General features: G+C 36.4%; 2 protein-coding genes and 1 long non-coding RNA gene across 5 annotated transcripts; 2 read left to right on the top strand and 1 right to left on the bottom strand.

Annotated features, from left to right (window-relative positions):
* Nucleotides 1-12,802: 12,802 nt before the first annotated feature.
* LOC137728313 (uncharacterized) lies at nt 12,803-13,153 on the top strand. Its single transcript, XM_068467133.1, has one exon. The coding sequence runs from the start codon at nt 12,803-12,805 to the stop codon at nt 13,151-13,153; it is 351 nt and encodes a 116-aa protein (XP_068323234.1).
* Nucleotides 13,154-16,717: 3,564 nt separating this feature from the next.
* Nucleotides 16,718-18,462, bottom strand: LOC137729633 (uncharacterized). 3 transcript variants are annotated; one of them, XR_011068020.1, is made up of 4 exons: nt 18,244-18,462; nt 18,060-18,123; nt 17,768-17,827; nt 16,718-17,520 (listed from the first exon to the last, which is right to left on the bottom strand). It is a non-coding gene; the product is annotated as an uncharacterized lncRNA (long non-coding RNA). The 3 variants fall into 3 exon arrangements; XR_011068021.1 differs by lacking the exon at nt 17,768-17,827 and having other exon boundaries at nt 16,718-17,098; nt 17,267-17,538; XR_011068019.1 differs by lacking the exon at nt 17,768-17,827 and having other exon boundaries at nt 16,718-17,538.
* A 2,726-nt stretch (nt 18,463-21,188) lies between these two features.
* On the top strand, nt 21,189-23,457 carry LOC137729632 (tetraketide alpha-pyrone reductase 1-like). The gene is made up of 6 exons (XM_068468626.1): nt 21,189-21,373; nt 21,603-21,775; nt 22,010-22,204; nt 22,467-22,629; nt 22,763-22,946; nt 23,173-23,457. The coding sequence occupies exons 1-6, from the start codon at nt 21,247-21,249 to the stop codon at nt 23,312-23,314; spliced, it is 984 nt and encodes a 327-aa protein (XP_068324727.1). The 5' UTR covers nt 21,189-21,246; the 3' UTR covers nt 23,315-23,457.

The following is a 23,457-nucleotide window of genomic DNA, read 5'->3' as shown; positions in this document are numbered from 1 at the left end:
CAGCCAAAACATAAAAACATATTATGATGCACTCGGTGCTAATGCTCTGTTAATCTAGTCTGTGTTATGTGGCAGCCACTTCAACCAGGTAACTAGGACTTCTATGTATATGTGCAGCAGCTAGACTCTCTTATCCCTATCATAAACCCACAAGCCTAATAAGGCCTAATCACTTATCAGTTAAGATATAATGAGATAACTAGGTGAAGGGATATGGATGAAAAACCAGAAACATTAACAGGAAGTTGAATGCTTAAAAGCAAAACAAGGTCATGCGGCAAGACTAGGATCCTAAAGGTATATATGTATATATATGCTAGGGTTTTAAGCTGACTTAAAATGATGGGCTTAAGCATACCTAATTATACAAACAAGCTCAATACTCTTTTATTAATGAACAATACGACTCAACATTTAGGCCCAAATTGAATAGCCCACTGAACGTTAACCTAGATGGTATGAGTGCATATATATGCCGAACTTAATTGAGTGATATCTCTGAAATGCTTGCCATTTTTGTGATTGAGAGCATGTGAGACAAACTTAGACTAAAATAATTACAACATAAAATATGTATTAGTCTAAGACATTACAAACTCAGGCGTTTTGTTTAGGAATAACCAATTTTACCCTAACAGTAAAGGACTGACGTGGTCTTTTTCCGTGCCTTTCTTTATCTCCCTTACTTCCAGTTATATTATTACGTATTTGCTTGCCATTTGTGGCTTTTTGGTTTCTTTTGGCTTCGGCCCTGGATATGAAATACTCCCAGTTCTCAAATAAAAAAAATAAAAAAATAAAAAAAAAAAAGAAGGAAAAAGAAAAGAGGTCTCGTACCAATCGAATGGTAGAGACTTGCAGAAACAGATTCTGTAATTCATCAGGACTGGTGGTTCTTGCCAAATGCGCCCTTTTTGTCGGTTTCTAGGAAGTGGGAACCGAGCATGGCTGCCTTCAATGCTGCCAAAGCTCAGTGAAAACTTTCTATCTGAGATATCAAACTCCAATTTTCAGCAGGTCCTTCCATGCAAAGTTTCATTTTTTAGATAATTTATTGCCTGTTAATTCTCTAGGTAGCACATCGTGTTACTCTGAGTTATTTTAATTGAGTGATGTTTTCCATTCCAGTCTCCACTTGAAAAATAGCAAATTCTTGATGAAATTCAGCGCCGGATTATATGCTAAAGTTTGAATAGTTTGACGCTTTCTGTGGGAAACGAGCTTGTAGATTACGTACGTTCTTAGCTTGAGCAACATATGTATATTTAAAATTCTATTTGTTTATAAAAAATTTATAGTTAAGTGATGTTAATGGCTGGTGGATTTTCTGTTGTCAATGGAGGTTTTCAATCTGAAGGATGTTGGAGCAAACCCTAGCAACAAGCAAGCTGCTGGTACTGTGGATATTGGACCAGTAAGCAGTTCTTCAACAAACACTTCCGCTCCTGCTGCTAAAAGGAATTCCATCACCAAGTGGATGGCATTCGAAACTGCTCAAGCTTCAGCCGATCCAAAAAGCACTTCTGCCACTGATTCAAATGGTGGTCATGCTTCCAGTTATGTATGCTACACTTCAGCAGACTTTTGTTGTTTCTGATGCCACTGAACCTGATTGTCCAATTATGTATGCTAGTAGTGGCTTCTTTGGGATGACTGGGTATTCTTCAAAGGAGGTCATTGGCAGGAACTGGTAAGTTACTGATTTTTAGCACATTGAACCGTTTCTGACATTGGACTGATTTTTAGGTTTGCTTAGATGTATTGGATAATTAGCCGGTTCTAGTCTAACATGTTACCTATTTCAATTTTAATATACGATCAAGTTAATAATCATATCCTAACATACAATGGCGGATCTAGGATTTGAACCTTGGGGGTCTCAGTATTAAATATAAGTTTTTTAGATAGAAACAAAATGCGAAGTGCGCAAAAAAAAAAAAAAAATCAGTTTTGTCATTTGGTGAGCTTCTTGTGCACATGTCAACATATATAGGCATACGATGAAGCAATCTGATGAGTGAAATAGAGAGAATTTTGTCAAGTGTTGCCAAAACAGTCTGCTGAGATATTTATAGCATGCATTACATCAAACATTTAGTAGGAAAAAAAGAGACCGTTACCAAACATTGGAAGGATCATTGAAAAATCTTCACATATATATTTTTTGGACCAGAATGGTCATGGGATCCCCTAGGTCCTATTTCCATCCGCCTCTGGTAACGTAGTATGATATAATTGTTCGAGTATCAATTTGGACCATTTCTGAGACATATTGTTTTCATTTCCATACACGATAATTTGACAAAATAACAAGGTGGATTGCGTTACCCTAGAACTACTCCAAGTGAGATTTTTTTTCGTTACTGACGGTTTATGTCTTGCACCCCGGCGTTTTAAGCTAAACCAAACAGCTGCTATAAATACATCGTAATTTGAAATTGGGAAATAGTTACCACGCAGCTGCACTCCCTTCAGTTCAGCTCAGTCCCCTTTGTAGCAATTTTAGGGTTTCGCTCAATTTAGGTCAAAATTTCTGGTCCGAGTTTCAATTAACCACAATGTATGGCTCCACCTCCACGAAGACGAAGACATCGAAAAGAAAGAAAGCAATTTGGTGCCCTAAAATTGTGATATTTTGGATGCAGCCGATTTCTTCAGGGACCGGAAACGGACTGGGACGAAGTGTCGAAGATCCGACACGCGGTGAAGACCGGGAAAAGTTACTGCGGTAGACTCTTCAACTACAAGAAAAGTGGAACTCCCTTCTGGAATCTTCTCACCATTACCCCAATCAAAGATGAGCCAGGAAACACCATCAAATTTATTGGGTCAGTCCCCAAATTTCTAAATTTTATGAAACTTTTGTAATTTGAATGCTCAATAGAATGTTTTCATTTAGTTTTCATCGATATTGCTTGAAATTTTATTGCAATTTTTTTCTTGGGATAGTTTTGAGAAAAAAGTTTACTTCTTGCTCTTGCAGAATGCAGGTTGAGGTCAACAAGTACATAGAAGGGGTGAATGACAAGGCACTGAGGCCGAATGGATTGCCCAAGTCACTAATCCACTCGGATGGTAAGCAAAATTGACAAATTTTCGGGGTTTTGTATGGTTGTTACTTCATTTTTTTATGGAACTGTGTTGTGTAAGGATTACATAAGTAACATGCATTTATATAGACATGCATGTGATAAAGAAGAAATAAGGTTGTAGGATTACGTGAACCATATTTCTATGAAACAAGGATGCACTGCATGCAGATATGCAACATATAAGGTCTACGTAAAACTTACCTGAGGAAGCAGAAGACATTGCAGAGTTCTAGGTTGTCTTCTACTTCCAGTACTTCAATAATATCTCTCAGCTATATGAAAAAGGTTCAACGTATTTTAGAGATTAAGCATATGGAAGCAGGGACATAACCATAGTATTTATATCATTAGGGTTTATTCACAGCCGGCCTATTATTGGTTGTGATAAACAAACCCTATCACTTAAGTGATTGAGCCCCACCATGATTCTATATCTTTGTAGCGAAACCTGTCAGATTTCTTTGAGGTCAATTGCAAAGGTTAAGACTTCATAATCCTTATTTCAATAGGACTATTAGATTACATATGCCGTTAACAACTTGATAATCAAGTACCTTATAACACAAGTAATCCAATATATCATTCATTGTCATTCATAACTTTACATTCTCCCACTTGAATGTCAATGAATTATCCTAACAAATAAGAACTCACGGTGATCACTGAGTCTTCATAAGTATGCAACAACCTTTCCTAGCAACCTGTCACTTTGAATCGAATGCAGAACCAAAGAAAACAAAGAATAACTTGGTATGTTCCTTTCACTCCAAGATTACATACACATTCAACTTAAAGCACTTTGTTGCTAACAAAGTCACGGTGTCAAGAACTAATAATCAAAACATTAGTTCACAAAATAAACTGAAATTAACTTGAGTACGAAATCTGTTAAGATTAATATATCAGTTATGAAATTTCCATACTGATAAACTCATGCATAGTTCAAATAACAAAGGAAATTGATAGAGAATAATAACCAACAATTGAATGTATCACATAAGAATCAATCGAGTGCTCACTCCCGCTCATTGACAGAATTAAAAGAATCTCTCATTCCCATATCAAAAGTGTGCTTCTTAAATATTCCCACTGGTAAGGCCTTTGTAAGAAGGTCAGCAACCATAAGTTCTGTGCTTATGTGTTGAATATCAATAGTTCCTTTTCTTACCTCATCTTTTACCTTCAAGTACTTCATATCCATAAGTCTGTTTGCAAGTGATCTCTTGTTATTCTTCGAGAAAAACACTGCTGCCTTGTTGTCACAGTACAACTTAAGTGGTTTCTCAATGTTGTCTACCTCACTTAATCCCCTTATCAGATTTCTAAGCCTATTTGCATATTTAGTTATAGTATAACATCCAATAAACTCAGCCTCCATTGTCGACAAAGCAGTCGATTTCTGTGTAGCACTTTTCCATGACACAGCACCACCAGTAAGCATAAATATGTATCCATTAGTTGATCTTGGATCATCAATACACCTGCCAAATCTGAATCAGTATAAGCCAATAACTCAAGTGCATCAACATGTTTAAAATGAGCATGAAATCTTTGGTTCTCTTGAGATATCTCAAGACTTTCTTGGCTGCAACACTGTGAGGTGGTCCAGGATTTGCTTGAAACCTGCCTAATACACTAACTGCAAATGCCAAGTCTGGTCTTGTACACACTTAAGCATACATCAAGCTTCTCACAAATGATGCATACGGCTAGTCTTTCATACTTTCCTTCTCTAACTCATTTTTGGGGCTTTGTTCACTGCTCATTTTGTCCCCCTTCCCAATTGGTAATTCATCACCAGCGCATTTCTCCGTATGAAATCTTTTAGTGATCCTGTCAACATATTGCCTTTGTGAGAGACCAAGAGCTCTTTTGTTTCTATCTCAAATGATTTCTATGCCTTGCACAAACTTGGCTTTCCCCAAGTCCTTCATGTCAAAACTTGTAGCTAACATGTCTTTGGTAGTTTGTAGCAAGGTGAGATCCGAAATGGCAAGTAGAATATCATCCACATATAAGACTAAGTAGATGATTTTTGAGCCACTTACCTTAAGATATACACATTCATCCATCTTATTTTCTTGGAAACCAAAGTTCGACATTACAGTATCGAACTTCTTGTTCCATTGTCTGGAAGCCTGCTTCAAACCATAATTGGACTTGTTCAATTTGTAGACCATTAACTCCTTCCCCCTTTCAACAAATCCTGGTGGTTGAGTCATGTATATGTCTTCTTCAAGATATCCATTTAGAAACACATTCTTGACATCCATTTGATGCAGTTCCAGGTCTTAAGTGTGCAGTGAGTGCTAAAATGACTCTCATGGAGTCTTTGGTTGAAATATGAGAGAAAGTCTCATTATAATCGATTCCTTCCCTTTGTGTGAGCCCATTTGCAACGAATCTAGCTTTGTGTTTGTCAATGTTACCAAGTGAATATCTCTTAGTTTTGTAAACCCACTTGCAACCTACTGTTTTAGTGACCCCACTCGATTTTGAAACTAGAGTTCATACCTGGTTCTTCTGCATAGACTCCAATTCCTCATCCATTGCAACCTGCCATAATTTGGATCTCATGCTAGGGATAGCTTGATGATGAGTGATAGGATCATTTTCATCTCCTAAATTGTACTCAGCTTTATTTAGGTATACGAAATCCAGAAGAATGATTGTTTTCCTTTCTCTTTGTGATTTTCTTACACTCACTGTTTCTTCATGAATTTGATCGTGAGCTGCTGCTTCCATTGTAGTGCTAACATCTGAAATTGGATCATCCAATGGAAGTGTAAGGTCCATTTCCATTTCTGCAATGTCATTTGCAACAGGTACTTGTGTGTCAGTCCTCAAAGGGTTGATATCTGCATTGGGAAACTCAGGTTGTATATGTGTTGGCATAGATAGCATAGTTCCTTGTTAAGGAAAGAAACCACTGAAGCTGTTATTAGTAGCTAATTCTTCGAATTCTGGAAATGTTAACACACCTTTAGTGAATTGAACTTCATCCAATTCTTCAACAAATTTTGCATTATGTGTCTCCATTATTCTGGAGTGACCATGAGAACAATAAAATTTGTACCTTTTGGACTTCTCAGAATAACCAATAAAGCTGCAACTCGTGGTTCTGGGATCTAGTTTCTTCTCAGCTAGATTATAAAACCTTGCCTTAGCTTTGCAACCCCATATATGGAAGTGGTTGAAGCTTGGTCTTCTTCTAGTCCATGCTTCAAAAGGCACCATGTCAACTGACTTACTTGGTACCCTATTCAAGATGTAGTTTGCAGTTTTAATGCTTCACCCCAGAGAAAGATTGGCAACTTAAAGTGGGCAAACATCGATCTTATCATGTCTTTGAAGGTCCTGTTCTTTCGTTCTGCAACCCCATTTTGCTAGGTAGTACCTGAGGTTGTGTATTGTGCCACTATACCATTTTCTTGAAGAAAGGTTGCAAAAGGACCTTTATGCTGTCCAGTTCAAAATACCTACCAAAGTACTCACCGCCTCTATCAGATCCTACAATTTTAATGTGTTTCTCTAGCTGTTTTTCAACTTCTAGTTTGTGAATCTTAAAACACTCCAATGCTTCAGATTTTTTTGACATAAAAAAGACATAAGTATATCGTGAAAAGTCATTAATAAAGGATATAAAATATGACTTTCCACATATAGTTTTGTTTGGAAATGGTTCACAAATGTCAGTGTGTATTATTTCAAGTACGTTTTGACTTCGGTTTGATCCCTTCCTTCTTGTGTTGGTTAGTTTTCCTTTGTAACAGTCTGTGCATTCTTTAAAATCATTGAAATCTAATGGTGGCAACAGGTTTTTGTTGGTTAATTTGACAATCCTTTCCTTAGAGATGTGCCCCAGCCTCTTGTGCCACCATTGAGGATTTTTCAGAAGTGAGCAATCTCTTGGAACCAACATGTTGAGCATTAAAGCACTCATTTATATATGAACATTTCATTTGCCACATATCAATATGAAGAGCTGTATATCCCAGCAAGGTGTTTAATTTATTTGAATTATAAAAACGTACACTTTCTTGGTCACCAATAAAGGATAAACCTGACTCTACTAACTTAGAAGCTGAAATCAAACTCCTTCTCATGGAAGGCACATAAAGTATTGGACTCAATTTTAAAATAAAACCAGAAGATAAAACTAGTTGAACATTTCCTATTGACTCGACATCAACCTTGCTCCCATTCCCAACATAGACATTATAGACTTCATTGTTTATCTCCTCAGATGCCCTGCAAGGAATTAGTGATGTGAATGGAACATCTAGTGTCAAACCACCAACTTTCAGGTGGAATGTAAACTAAGTTAGACTCACCACACACAAAAACATTAAAAATCTTACCTTTTCTGGAAAGCCAGTTTTTGAAACCAACACAGTTCTTTCTCAAGTAACCTGTTTCCTTACAAAAATAACATTCATTTTCTTTTTCGATTTCAGTGTTCACATGTTTGAGTTTGTGAGATCCTTTAGAGGTGTTAGCACTTTTAAATAAAGAAGAAAAGGCTTTCTTATTCAACTTACCAGCAGTGAACAATGAACCAACATTTATGACTTTAACACTTTTGTCAGCTTGAACGAGGTTTACTTCAGTTGACTTATCACCCTGGAGTTTATCTTCTTCTTGTGCACACATTGAAATCAACTCATCAATTCCCCATTTCTCTTTCAGTGTATTATATGAGACCTTCAGCTGTCCATACTTGGTTGGCAAGGAATTGAGAGCCATGTGAACCAGAAACGAATCAGTCATTGGGACGTCGATATCCTTCAGTTTTTTAGACATATCCACCATCTTGAGAATATGTTCTGTTACACTACCAACCCCATCAAATTTCATGGAGGTAAGCTGTTTAAGAAAAGCACATGTTTCAGCTTTCCCTGACTCTTTGAATTTATCTCCCACTATAGCCAAGAAATCTTTAGCATTGTCTAGTTTTGGGATCCCTCCTTTGACTGATTGAGTCATGGCTTTCCTCATGATCATTATGGACATTCTATTTGCCCTTTCCCATTTCTCAAACTTGATCATTTGGTTTACAGTGCTAGTGTCAGTAAGATCTTCAGGCTTGTCCTCTCTAATTGCCAAATCAAGATCCATCATTCCAAGCACAATTTGCGCATCCTCTTTCCATTTCTTGAAGTTGGAACCAGTCGGGGTTTCGATGTTTTGAAAATTCAAAGAAGTCATGTGAGGGGCTGAAACATGTGCACACAAATTTATCAATCAATAGGTTTCTTGAATTTACAATACTTAACAGAATTGGGAAAACTCTCACATAATGTTTTCCATCAATAATTACATATAAACACAGTATCATCTTTGGACAGATGCTGTTTATACTAGAGTTGCATAACCAATACATAAAATACAAGGTCAATTTACATGTCTTCAACACTTTAAGTAGATGAATAATGAAGCTTGTCAATTTCATGTATCATACATTGAGTTGCTTGAATGACTTGAATAATAAACACTTTTGAGCCGATTATCATCCACTAGTTTCAAACAAATCACCTTTAAATTCTTTGAATAATAAACCAAAACAAAGATCTAAACACTTTTGAGCAGATAAGTCATCACAGTTTTGTTTAAAAACTCATACTATATAGTTTTGATTCAGTGTAATAATAACACATGAATCCATGAATTGTTCTTGTTGTCTAGCTTTCTTGTTGAATATCCTTCCGAGGCATGGAACACACCACAACAGTACAAATACAATACATATATATATATATATATATATGATATGGTTTTCACATACCATTGATCAGTGGAAGCATTAAAGTGATTAGTATAAGTGCTATCAGTTTGATTATATGGATTAATACGAACCCTATCCTTATTGGAAGGCTCTGATACCACGTGTAAGGATTACATAAGTAACATGCATATATATATATATATATAGACATGCATGTGATAAAGAAGCAATAAGGTTGTAGGATTACGTAAAACAAGGATGCACTGCATGCAGATATGCAACATATAAGGTCTACGTAAAACTTACCTGAGGAAGAAGAAGCCATTGCAGAGTTCTAGGTTGTCTTCTACTTTCAGTGCTTTAATAATATCTCTCGGCTATATGAATAGTGCTCAGCGTATTTTAGGGTTTAATCACAGCCGGCCTATTATTGGTGGTGATAAACAAACCCTATCACTTAAGTGATTGAGTCCCACCATTCTATATCTTTGTAGCAAAACCTATCAGATTTCTTTGAGGTCAATTGCAAAGGTTAAGACTCCATAATCCTTATTTCAATAGGACTATTAAATTACTTATGTCGTTAACAACTTGATAATCAAGTGGCTTATAACACAAGTAATCCAATATATCATTCATTGTCATTCATAACTTTACATGTTGTTCATGGATAAGCTCGTGAGAAGGAGACCGCATAAGGCTCCATCACGGAAGTTGTAAAAAAAGTAAAACATCCACGTTCTCACATCCCGGATGCGAGTCATGACACTGCCAGCATTCATGAGGAGCAGGACAGCCTCAACCTTGATTATGCTCTGCCTCAATCCGCTGCAAGTGCAAATATGCTTATGCCTGGTAGAAAAACTCCTCAATCGGATGTGAAAGGCGATAGGTTTCGCAGCATGAGCTCTCCTATTGATGCGGGCAAAATATCTAGAAAGTCAGGACGTGCTTCCTCTATGGGGTGAGTACATTCTATTTTCAAATCCAAATTGTAATAGTTTCACCAGAGTGTTTTAATGCTATATTCCCTTGTATTTTATATTTAAAAGTCGCATTTGAAGTTAGTTAGAGCACCATTTTGATCAGGTGTTTGACGTTCTCCTGCAGATTCATAACAAGGTCTCTAAGCTCTGCAAGCAGGCATGAAAAAGAACCTACGTTTTGACGACCATAGATAGAGAGCCCTCTGACAATTGGGACCGTGCTGAAAGAGAAAGGGATGTATGTCAAGGAATTGACTTGGCAACCACATTGGAACGCATTGAAAAGAACTTTGTGATTAGTGATCCTAGAATTCCTGATTGCCCCATTGTAAGAATAATTATTTTATTTTAAATGTGCAACTTTCTTCCCGTCTCAGTCTCATTCAAATATATTCCGGTTTTCATTTTCCAACTCTCTAAGTTGATACTGCACTATGCCGTGGATCTCACATTATATAACCTCATGTAACCACTTAGAGCCGTTACTCATGATTTTAACTCAATAGAGTGAGTTCAGTTGTTGATTTGTTGTTTTCTAGTGCCAACCTTTTGGAATTGATCTACAATTTCCTGTAGCTTCTATATCCAACTTCTAATGCATTTTGCAAGCCAAACTCAATTTCAAGAACATTACGATAGCATTTTAGGTGTACATCTTTTCTAAGATATCTAGCTGCAGATTACTGATCACTGCATATGATAGGTGATAGTAGAGTTACTTTAGTTTACTTGCTTGCTTTCCTTTACTCGTATTGCATGGCAGAACAAGTTTTGCTCATTGCTCATTTGCCTTTATTATGCACTTAGAACTGTCATGATTTCCTCTGAAAGATAAAGTATCTGGTTTAAGCGTGGTGCATGTTATATTTTGCAAAAGATATAAGAGATGCCACAAGAGAACAAAGGAAAATTGCTGTCCAGTTGATCAAATGTACCAAGAGTGGTAAGAAGCCTTGCAATTTCTGATGCCGTAATATGCTATAATGCCAATTACTTGAATTATTAGAATATCAAGAGTTAACCTATGAAGTCTCATGTATTTGATAGCAAAGTAATCTTGAAGGTATGATTCTACTTAGGCCCGTGGGAGCATAGTTTTTTTCCCTCAAGAAATCAATCTTCTACTAATAAAAAATCAGGGATGTGGAGCTACAATCATGCTAAAGAGATGTTGCATTAACCCACTAACATGTCATTGTGGATTATCCAAAGAGTTATGGAGAAAAACCAAGGGAAGTGAACCTTGGAGCCCAACACTTCAAAACTATATATAAATGTCAACTAACGCACCTAGGAGAAAGAAGATGGGAAATTATTCTAAAAGTTCTCCTACAATCATTTTAAGTACTCATCAATTTGAGTGTCGAAGTGTTTTTTTTTTCAGGTACTTCCTTCGCACTCACAAGTCGTAATCAAAGATGGTGTCTAGAGCTTTTCAATGTGTTTATGTGATTACTTGTTGGTGAAGAATTGGGTCCAATTTTTTTTGCACCAACAATTAGCGCCTTGTGTGAGAAACGTGCAAAAAGCCATATGAAGAGGCTGGTGAACGCCGTCCAAGCTACAATGAAGGCACGAATTAAAGCCCCAAACAGTGAAGATTCTCTGCCCTCCTTTCTGATTTCACGAATTGACAAAAAAACTCTTTTATGCGCAATATTGATATGTCGTGGTACTAGCCAAATAAGAAAGTGAAAGTAGTACGTACAAATATTTTCCAAGCTTTCTAGATGGATGTCAAATTGAATTGGCTAACAAACCTAATACAATGGTTACATAGTAGAATTCTTGTGTCTTGAGCGAATGGGTGACGTGCCATGTTTTCTTTGTTATAATTATAAGGCTAATATATCCCTTGAACTTGGGAAGGAGGAAACTCTTCCTTCCCCGATGCGTGATATTATTTAACCTTACAGAAGTCATAATCAAAACTACTCTTTTTTTTAATTTTTTTTTATCATCCTCTCAAAATTATCTCTAGAAAAATCATTCAATTTAGAAATTATTTGTTGTTAAGCATCCATATGAATCACATAAAAAAAAAATATTGATAATTTAACAACGAGAATACATAATACTTGTTATCAAAATTGTTGATTTGTTCGACATATTTAGATAACTAGACTTTGAATAGAATTAATTTCTTTAAGAAATAATCTATAAACGATCATAAAATGATAAAAAAAGACTCTTTTTTAGCATCTCAGACCTTTTTTTATTTTATTTTGGCCACGTTAAGCATTACTAAAAATATGATTTTAACTCTTCAAACTCATTTTTTTCCGCATAAAACCTGACATAAGTTTTTTGCTTGAATAAAATCCATTGACTAGACCAAAGGGCCAAACATAACTTTTTGCAACAAAAACCTTTTGATGAGGTGAGAAACCAGGGCAGCCTGCTCTGTCTTGCTTCTGTCGAAAGTATGGATTGATCTGCTGGACATCACGAAGTAAACGCTCAAAGACATGACGCTTCATCTGGAAGTGACATCTGAAATCCTTTTCCGTGTACACTGAGTTGGGGTTGAAGTAGTTTATCAGATTGGCATGCGACATCGCTCTGTTTCGTGGTTTGTAAAAGCGACCAGCAATAGAGCCATCCCATTAAGGTTGTTCCTCAGTTGGTTGACACACCATGGCTGCTGCTCTATTTTGTTTGTTGCACCTTACTTGAACTTCTTCATCAGACTCCTCATCTTCTCGTCTCATTTGCGCCCATTTAGCTTCCAATTTGGAATTGGATGAAGACCCCCAGTTGGAATTCATTGCAAACTTGAATTGAAATAGATTGAATTCAAAGTTGTGTGAATTATAGCCCAATATCCACCCTATTTATAGCAAAAGAAAAATTCAAATCCAACGGCTAGCTAACATCACTTAGCCGTTGGATTTAAATTTAAGTTGTAGTTTTTAAATAATAAATTATGTTTGGCCCTATTGCTTGAATAAAACCCATTGACATAAGTTTTTTGCTTAGATTTCAGACGTCGCTTCTGGATGAGGCGTCATGTCTTCGAACGTTTACTTCATGATGTCCAGCAGATCAATCCATACTTTCGACAGAAGCGGGACAGAGCAAGCCGCCCTGATTTTTCACCTCATCAGAAGGTTACTGTTGCACTCCGAATGATGGCCTATGGCTCCCCAGTTGATTCAATGGATGAAACCCACGGTATGTCTGAGTCTACATGCCTTGATACTCTTGAACAATTCTGTGACACAATTGTTCAAGTTTACAAAGACGAGTACCTTTGTGAGCCAAATCAAGAAGATCTGATTCGGCTCATTCGCAAAGTTGAAGACCGTGGGTTTCCAGGCATGATAGGGTCATTAGACTGCATGCATTAGGATTGGAAGAACTGTCCCACCGGATGGCAAGGAGGCTTTAGCAGAAGGTCGAGAAAGTCAACTGTTGTGTTAGAGGCAGTTGCCTCATATGACACATGGATCTGACATGCTTTCTTTGGAGTCCATGGATCCCAAAATGACATTATAGTTCTTGGGCGTTCACCCCTCTTCAATAACTTGACGAAAGGTAAAGCACCTCAACTTGACTACTACATCAACAACCGTTAATACAATATGGGGTATTACTTGGCAGATGGCATCTACCAAAAGTGGGCAACACTTGTCCAAGCAATTCCAAACCCTAGGAATGACGTAGAAAAGTTATTGAAGAGGGGTGAACGCCCAAGAACTGTAATGTCATTTTGGGATCTAGGGACTACAAAGAAAGCATGCCAGATCCATGTGTCATATGAGGCAACCGCCTCTAACACAAAATTTGGCTTTCTCGATCTTCCGCTAAAGCCTCAATGCCATTCGGTGGGACAGTTATTCCAATCCCAATGTATGCAGTCTAATGACCATATCATGCCCGGAAACCCACGGTTTCAGCTTTGCAAAGAAGCCGATTCAGATCTTTTTTATTTGGCTCGTGGAGGTACTCGTCTTTGTAAACCTGAACAATTGTGTCACAGAATTGTTCAAGAGTATCAAGGCATGTAGACTCAGACATACCATGGGTTTCATCCATCGAATCAGCTGGGAAGCCATAGGTCATCATTCGGAGTGCAACAGTAACCTTCTGATAAGGTGAGAAACCAGGACGGCCTACTCTGTCCCGCTTCTGTCAAAAGTATGGATTGACCTGCTGGACATCACGAAGTAAATGCTCGAAGACATGACGCCTCATCCGAAAGCGATGTCTGAAATCCTCTTATGTGTACACCAAGTTGGGGTTAAAGTAGTTCATTAGATTGGCATGCGACATCGCTCTGTTTCGTGGTTTGTAAGAGCGACCAGCAATAGAGCCACCCCATTGAGGTTGTTCCTCAGTTGGCTGACACATCATGGCCGCAGCCATGGTTGCTACTCTGTTTTGTTTGTTGCGCCTTACTTTAACTTTTTCATCAGACTCCTCATCTTTTCGTCTCATTTACGCCCATTTTGCTTCCAATTTGGAATTGGATGAGGACCCCCAGTTGGAATCCGAAGAGGATCCAAAGTTGGAATTCATTGCAAACTTGAATTGAAATAGATTGAATTCAAAGTTGTGTGAATTATAGCCCAATATCCACCCTATTTATAGCAAAAGAAAATTTCAAATCCAACGGCTAACTGACGTCACTTAACGGTTGGATTTGAATTTAAGTTGTCGTTTTTAAATAATAAATTATATTTGGCCCTTTGTTGGAGACGGTTTTTTGTAACAGAACTAAAACGAGTCCTATAGCCTTTTGGCCCTCGATTAGAGATGGAGACAAATATGACCATGTACTGTTCATTAAAATATTAATTTCTTGGAGGGCTAGAGGGCTAAAACGAGTCATCTGACCAGCCTTCAGTTGGAAATGGCCTTACATATAGGCAATTATTGTACTTTAAAAATATATAAAAAAAAATTTGTTGTCAAGGTAAAAATATATAAATTAATGGAGATAAAATTGCAGGTAAATTAATTTTAGGACAATGAAAAAGAAAAGAACCAACTACAGGTAAATTATTTACATATACAGTCTAGAATATTTGGTTCACATAAAAAATGTAGGTAAATTGGCATCACGTACATAATTTACCTACTTCCTATTAATTTACCTACTTGCATTATAGGTAAAATACCAACAAAATATGAGAATATTATTTGCATATATCATAGGTAAATTACCATGTAGTAAGGCTTGAGGGGCTAACTAAAGGGGCCATCTGATCTAACATTCAATGTTCTAAAAATGCGCCTAGGCGTTGGGCGTAGGTGTGTCGATCCGATTAGGTCCGAATCATTAAGAAAAATCAGGGAGCTGTTAGGCGTCCGCTTAGGCGCTCTTAGGTGGCCTGGACGGAGCGAAATGGTTTCCTGGGAAGAAATTTCGCTTCGACTCCCTCTTTGTGCGCCACGACTTTCTTAGCTGTCGCAACTCCCTCTCTTTGAAATCCATCGAAAAAGAGAAACTTACAGCTCAAAACAGAAGAAGAGGAAACAAAAAAAAAAGGGGGAGAATTTACAGAGGGAAAACGGAAAAAAAAAGAAGAGGAAACGAAAAGAAGGTCCATCGATTATTAGAGAAGGAAAGTCGAGATTTGTGACCAGGAAGTGAGATGCGGCAAGACCTCCTCGAAGAATCCAGAGAGAGAGAGAGATAAGGAAATAAGAAAAATTTGGAAAAAAAAGTAAAGTGGGAGAGGTTTGGTTGGATTGGGAAAGGGAAAGAGGTCAGAGGAGAGGCGGGAGGATTGAGAGGGAGAGGAATTAAGAAGAGGGAGTGAGGCGTGAAGATTGAGGAGAAGAAGTGTAAATGAACACGAAAATCTATTTTTTATTTAAATATCTTAAACTAGAGGGCACGAAAACATTAATAGGTGTCTTTGTAAATTAATAAAAAAAATAAAAAATATCTGACATTGAAGGACACATGCAATCTGGAAGGACATCAAAGGCACAAAAGTCATGTTTTTCAAGGCGTAGCTCAACTTTCAAATGAATCAAGGGAAAATTTGAAATAGGTCCAATTTTATAGACTATCTTTTGAAATATGTCCAATTTTTAGTGACTTTTGACTTTTGAAATAGGTCCAATTTTTAGTTACTTTGGACCCATTTCAAAAAACCCCATGAATCAATGGCTATATAGGTGTCTGATCGGTTTTGGTGATCCAAAGTTCAAAGCGGGACACCAACTCAAATAAAATCATAAATAAAAAAGAGGATTTTGGAGATGATACCAATGTGCATGGTTTGGTTAAGGAATGCCTAGCATGGCTTCCTAGTAGTTTTATTATGAACCACCCAACCCACTACTTAGGATTTTTACTTTTATTTTTGAAAAATTAGATATAATCATTTAAAATGTCTTAAGTTATATGGCATATATACTTAAATGTATTTTTAAATTTTGAACTTGTTTGATACTCTTTTTGTATTTTATCATTCTTTTATTATCTTATTCATGGATTTCATACAAGTATAATTTTATTTTTTATGTGTTAATATACACTTATTTATAAGATATACAAGAAATTTACCTAAATCCACCTAGGCCGCCTAGACCCCGTCTAACCGCCTAGACACTAGGTGCTAGCCTGCCACCCGACTAGCGCCTAGCGTTTTTTAGAACCTTGCTAACATTCATAGTGAATCTTATCACCTGTGGTTCTATTTTAAATATCTTTAAGAACCAATCGGCCATGGTTTGCAAGCCAGGACTGAACTCAGAAAAAGATGATTCCCAGTAACACTGACTTAAATTTGTGGTAGAAGGACTGAAATTGACTTCATTTGGATATAATAAGGATTTAAAAGAATGAATTCATATTTTGACAATAAGTTCAGATTTGTTAGAACCATAAAGATATAATCCATGGAATGAGCAAATGCAATGTAATAACTGAAACTAAAATGACTATGTTCAATGAATAATTCGAAACCCATGTAACCCTTCAATCACATAAATATAAACATTATATCCAAGCACCTAAAATTAAAACATGAACCAAAATCCCAGAATTTTCACTATGAACTTGAAGCTTAATAAACATATGCGCACTTGTAGCTATTGCCTCACAAGAATTTCCTTGAAACGGTATGAATCGAGTTTAGCATCACAACCTATCATTGAATAGAACAGTCTGCAAGTATCAAACAGAAACAGGAATCCAAATGACCAAAAAGATAAATGCAGTGATAAATAAAGCTAATACCTATTCATATTCCCCTTGCACTGGCCGTAAAGATAAATCAAATCCTTCTTCTCGAAATCAGATCCCTTCTAGTTTGCTTTGAACACTTCGGTATCAGCTTCAGTGACCAGCAATGGATGTGTTGGTAGAAATGTGCGGAAAGTACAAATGACATTGTTATATAAAATAAAAATCAATGAAAAAAATATGAAAAAAAATCAATACCAATTCAATTCAAATGCCAGAATTCTCAAATAATGTTTTAAAATATTATAAATCTTCTTACACTGATTTCTGTCAAAGAAAAAAAAACAGTGCTCGCCTTGATCACTTGACAGACGAAAATCATTTTGATGGGCCACTTAATTTGTGTAACAATTTCTTTCAGCAAGCTCACTGTTAGGGACTTCATGAGCACCATCACGACGACCAGCGAAATTGGAAAAGTCAGCAACCAATTGCATGCAAAACTGGAGTCAACTCTTGGTAATCTGATTGAAAGTTTTGCTTCCAAGTCTGTTCATAGGATCCATGTAGTAGCTGGGGAGGAAGGCAAGGCTGTTGGTGTCATTAAAAACCAATTTGTTAGAACCATCATAAACACAACAGGCAACCAAATTGCTGTATCAAAATAAAAACTAGCTTATAATTTCCAGAACCTAAAATTTAATCGAATCAGAACACAATAAAAGAAACAGATAAAGATGCTTTCAAATTCCTCGATCAAAAATAAACTCAACGTCTGATCATAGCTTTACGATCAACTACCTAAGCAACTGGACCTTACCCTCGAGTGGCAAGAGACGGTGCAGCAGCCAAGTTGTTGTCATATCTGTACAAAGAATACCTCCAATACAGAGGATTGTATTTCTGCTCAAAGAGTATAATCTCAAAACAGAGAGAAAGGAAGAAGTAACTACTTTAACATCCTATATATTGCCGTTCTCCCTACTAATTTCTCAAAATTAAAACCCTAAATAAAAAAAATTCCCCAAGTTGTAAATCTCTAATTCGAACCCTAATTCAAAAGCCCTACATCGTAAATCCCAAATCAGTTTTATAAATATGAAATTGCTTACCCTAAATGGCTTAAACAACAGTTCAAAGGATTACAGGTGGCTTCAATAACGGCGGCTTTAGAGGCTGCAAACAAAACCTAGAAAATCAGAAAAACAACAAAGAAAACATAACAGAACTAAATATATATATATACGTATGAAATCCATATTTAAATACGACTGGTAGGGAGGGAGGAGAAATTACCTTTGGGGGAAGTCTGAGTGGTGGCTGCGGCTGGCGGAATTGAAAAGATTTTGGGAGATAGGCGAGCAGGGAGACGGCGGGAAAATGAAGGAAGGAAGCAGCGAGAAAAGCTGCGTCCACAGAAGGATGACTGAGGAAACAAAGAGTTGAGAAAAATAGAAGGAGAAAAATAGAGAGCTTAGAAAACGAAAGAAAAGCAAAAAAGGGTACGGGAAGGAACAAAAGTGGGGAGGATACAGACTGAACACAAAACCTCACGATGATTGACATCAGGGCATTTTTATCCGCACACTATAGATCAATAGGGCCGTCAGAAAACCCAAATTTAAGACCGATATTCAATTAGAAATTTAAGAGATTTTAATAGATTTATAAATTCATAAACTTTTATTAAGTTTAATTGATTTGTAGAGATTTCTTGTAAAATTTTGATTTAATTCTTTCAAAATCTCTTAGAGATATGTGAGATTTGAATATGCTTAAAATACATTATAGAATCTTTCCAATTTTCTCTAATTCCTCAACTTTGTCAAATTCTTTAAAATCAAATTCTAATTGAATATACTTGTAATGTTATAAACTTCTTTAAAATTTTAATTAAATATACTCGGATTTTTAAGAATTTTAATAAACTATTTTAAAATTCTAATTGAATATACATTGAATTTTAGATAATCACTTAAATTTTTGAATGAATACATCTAAATTCATTAAAAGAATTAAAATCCCTCAAAATTACAATTGAATACACCTCTTAGTATATGTAAATATCTAAAGAACCCTAAGTATTAGACTAATACTATTTATACCATATTTTTGTACAATATTTTCATACCACTTTAAGTAATATTTGACTTGTACAGCCACATCATTTGAATTAAACAGATTTTTAAATTTAGTTCATTATTTAATAAATTAATAATATGAAAAACTAGTTAATTAAATGATGATTGTGCTATACGAGGAGTCTATCTCCTTTCTTTTCTTAGGTTTTGCAAATTTTTCAAATGATGTGATGGTCTACATAAGATATCACGTAAAATAATATAGAAATATTGTATAAAAACATGGTATGAATAATATTACTTTCAGAATTATTCTAATTCAACGAATGGGATATGATGTCATAGTTTGCCACCTTAGAATAAAATATAAATGGTGCTTCTCTGAACTTGTTTTTTATTTGGGTTCTCCTCGACTGCGTCTCATCATTTTCCTGCCGGCTGGAGCTCCCAAACGGTCAAACCAGGTCTGGTTTTCCTCTCTTTACTCTCTTCCTTCGGTATCTTATTGCGATCATCCTTTTTCACTCTCAGAAGAAATCCAACTTAATCCAATCTAAAAACTAACAAACATAAACAAAATCTGATCCATTAAAAATATTTTCTTCCACTCTGTGGTTCTCATTTACTTAAGAGAAATAGGAGATGGGTTTTGAAGATTACTAGATTAGTAAATAAGAACAGCATAAGCAAGTATAACAACAACAAAGTTGTATCATATTAGATGAGGGTGTTGTATGAATCTTAGAACGGCATTGCATTTGGTTTTGTGCTAAGTCTTATCTTTCAAGTCTTCTAGGTCGTCTTATACTCCTTTTGCCCTGAGTTTTTATCTCACGTACTTCCTAATGGGCATCAGTAAGTTTTCGGTTCATATGTTCAAACCACCTTAACCGATTTGTTCTCGTCTTATGTTCAATTGCGATCATTTTTATTTTACCTCAGATATCCTTGTTCTTAATTTTATTATTTCTCATGTATTCGTACATCCAACGAATCATTCTTATTTCTGCTACACTTATCTTTTGCACATGTTGATACTTGACCGCCTAACATTTTGTGTCATCAAACATTGCTGGCCTTATTGTCATCCTATAAAAAAATTTCTTGAGCTTTAGTGGCATGCGATGATCACACAAAACAACCGATGCACTCTTCTGCTTCATTCATCCAAATTGTATTCTATGGTTGAGATCTCTATCAAATTCTCCGTTCTTTTACAAAATATATTAAAATAATGAAAGCATTCACTCTTTGATATTTCCTGATCTTCAATCATCACCCCTATCTCATTTGGACCCCCATTTCCACTGAGCTTGCACTTCATATACTTTGTCTTTGACCTACTTAGACGAAGACCTTAGATTCCAACATTTCCCTCCAAAGGTGGTTAAGCTTTGCATTTACTCTCTCTTGCGTTTAATCTATCAACACTAAATCATTTGCGAAAAGCATGCACCCTGATTTGAATATGTCCTGTTAACTCATTCATTACCGATGAAAAAGGTAAGGACAATTTTGCATTTGACTGTGAGTGAATGTTAAAAGGAGACGAAATTGAAGTTATGCATTTTTCTTTAAATAATATCTGCACAACCTTGTTTATTTCCATCCTTAGTTCTTTGATTTATTCAATTCAAAAGTTCTAATATACATTTGAGCGCATGGCCAGAAGAAATGTGCGTGCGAATCACTTTGTTTTTCTCGTTGGATTAGGGCAGCTGCGTGAAGGTAAGAGGCGAGATTTGATGGGTTGCAGTGGTGTGATTTCAGTGTTGTATTTTGTTTGGACAGTCGGGTTTGAAAGTCTATAAATTATAATGCACACATTTGAATGCACCAATTAGACCATAAAGCAGCAGACTTGGATGTAGCCAAGTTGGATAGAGCAATGTGCTCCCCTGCTTTGCACCCAAGTTTAAATCCACCTCCCTGTAATTTTAGATTAGATTAGAATGCGGCTCAAATTATAAAAAAATAAATAAATAAATAAAAATTTAGACTACAAAGAAATTTGGCTAGTGATGGTGAAATTCACCTGATGAATAATATCTCAATGTTGGTGTTTTATGACCCCAATAAACTCTTCAATCTCTTCTAAGCTGTTTCCATCTGCATTTGTTATTAATATATATATTTTTTGGCTTTTAATTACCTCAGGGCTACTTCACTGCCTCTATCTATCAGCTTGCAGTAGAAAAGTGCTGCTGATTTGAAGGGGATGGATGAAAAACTTGAATCCAAAGGCAAAGTTTGTGTTACGGGGGCTTCCGGCTATCTGGCATCTCGCCTTATAAAGCAGCTTCTCTTGTCGGGCTATCATGTAATTGGAACCGTCAGAGATCTAGGTAATTCCCCCGTCAATCTGCATGATCAAAACCTGCAGTGCATTTCTTTATTAAATGACATATTTTGTATCGATGATATGTCGATGACACTGGTAGATAATATGCCTGTTGACAGAAAAGCTTATTATTGTGTCATCGATACAAAATTTGTCCTTTAACAAATAACAGACGTCTGCACACAGAATGTTTATAAGACTATGATAATCTGGTTTGTGCAATGCATTCAAAGGAAACCAGAAGAAATTGGCGCATTTATGGAAGCTGGAAGGAGCTACGGAAAGACTCAGATTGGTGGAGGCTGATTTAACGAAAGAATGCAGCTTTGATGATGCAATCTTGGGCTGCCATGGTGTCTTCCATTCTGCTTCCCCTGTAATGGAGAAACCTTCATCTGATCCAAAGGCATGTTGCATCTTATCGGAGATGAAATATGCCCTAAAAAAGGAACTTTTTAAATCCTGATTCCTGAACACTTGGCGTATGATGTTGCAAAATCTTCAATCTGGATTGTACATTGAGCAGAAGTTTACCCTATCCATAGTTCAAATTGATAGTCTAGTAACATAACATGTCAAATTTCTGGCTACCCATTACACAAATTGAGTAATGTTGTTATTTTGTGTCATGCACATACAGAGAGAAATCCTGGAGCCAGCGATTGAGGGTACCTTGAACGTGTTGCGTTCGTGTAAGAAAAATCCGTCTCTGAGGCGAGTGGTTTTCACTTCATCTTCTTCAACTCTAAGGGTGAAACCGGATGAAGATTTCGCCTCCAGTTTAAAACTGGATGAGTCATCTTGGAGCTCTGTGGAATACTGCCAAAGACTTCAGGTTGCTTTCATCACCTAATTCACATAAAATCTTCAGTATTCAATTTTTTTGGGGACAATTAAATATAATTGTGAACCAAGTAATAAGATGCAAAGCGCTGCAGATTTATGATCTCTGCAAGTACATTTCCTAATCTCAATATATGCTTATGCCATGTATATTATATAATATATGTAACCATGTAACTGATTTAACTGACAAATTATGTATGCTTTCATGGTTCGCTTTGTTGGTCTGGCCGTATGTGTACCTGTTACAAAAGCTCTGGTACCCTTTATCAAAAGTTGTAGCCGAGAAGGCAGCAGGGGATTTTTGCAAAGAGAATGGGATCGATTTAGTAACTGTTATACCTGCGTGGGTGATTGGACCTAGTTTGTCACCTGATCTATCTCATACTGCATCGCGGGTTCTCAGCCTGCTTAAAGGTACGGCTGCTGCTGTCTGGTTTCTGTAAATCAAACTGATACACTGTAGATTATGCATGATTTTCACTCATTTATCTTGGTTTAATATAAATGGTTCTTTTTGGTTTTTGTTTTTTTCCGAGAAATTAAGCAGGCGATACAGTATGGTATGGAAGAATGGGATATGTTCACATTGATGATGTTGCACTCTGTCACATCTTAGTTTATGAGCATGAAAGTGCTCATGGTCGATATCTTTGTAGCTCAACAGTTTTGGACAACGATGAGTTGGCTTCCTTATTATCCATGCGATATCCTTCCTTACCTATTGCCAAAAGGTAAATCGATCAAATCCCAATTGCTGAAAAGATTATGTCGTCAATGTGTGATTCATATGTCATCGGTGTTTGATTTTGATAAGTTCAGCAATCGGAATTTGATAAGCTAGCTACATTTGATCTACCACATGGTAATAAAGTAAGAACATATGAAGATGAACTTGAACAAGCAGAAATTTATATATACTCTGTTGTTTTGAAGTTTAATTAACATGGGAATTTTCAGTTTGAAGCAAGTAAGCAGACCAGATTATGAGTTCGACACGTCAAAGTTGCAGAGTCTAGGATTCAAGTTCAAGACTATCCAGGAGATGTTTGATGATTGCATTGACTCTTTGTTGGAGCAAGGCCATCTTTCTGCACTCTAGTTAATTTATGCTCTGTGATTTATCTTGCCTTTTAGTAAGTGTGGATTGAGGTAGGCGATTATAAAGACGTCGATGACGGTAGTTAGGATAGTATGAAGCAAGCAGAATTTACTTTTCATATGATCTTTATGCAGTGATTTCGT

This window comes from Pyrus communis, chromosome 3 (genome assembly GCF_963583255.1).
Source record: "Pyrus communis chromosome 3, drPyrComm1.1, whole genome shotgun sequence".
Lineage (NCBI taxonomy): Eukaryota > Viridiplantae > Streptophyta > Magnoliopsida > Rosales > Rosaceae > Pyrus > Pyrus communis.
Note: the sequence above shows the minus strand (reverse complement) of the source record. Positions and strands in the feature narration are given on the sequence as shown.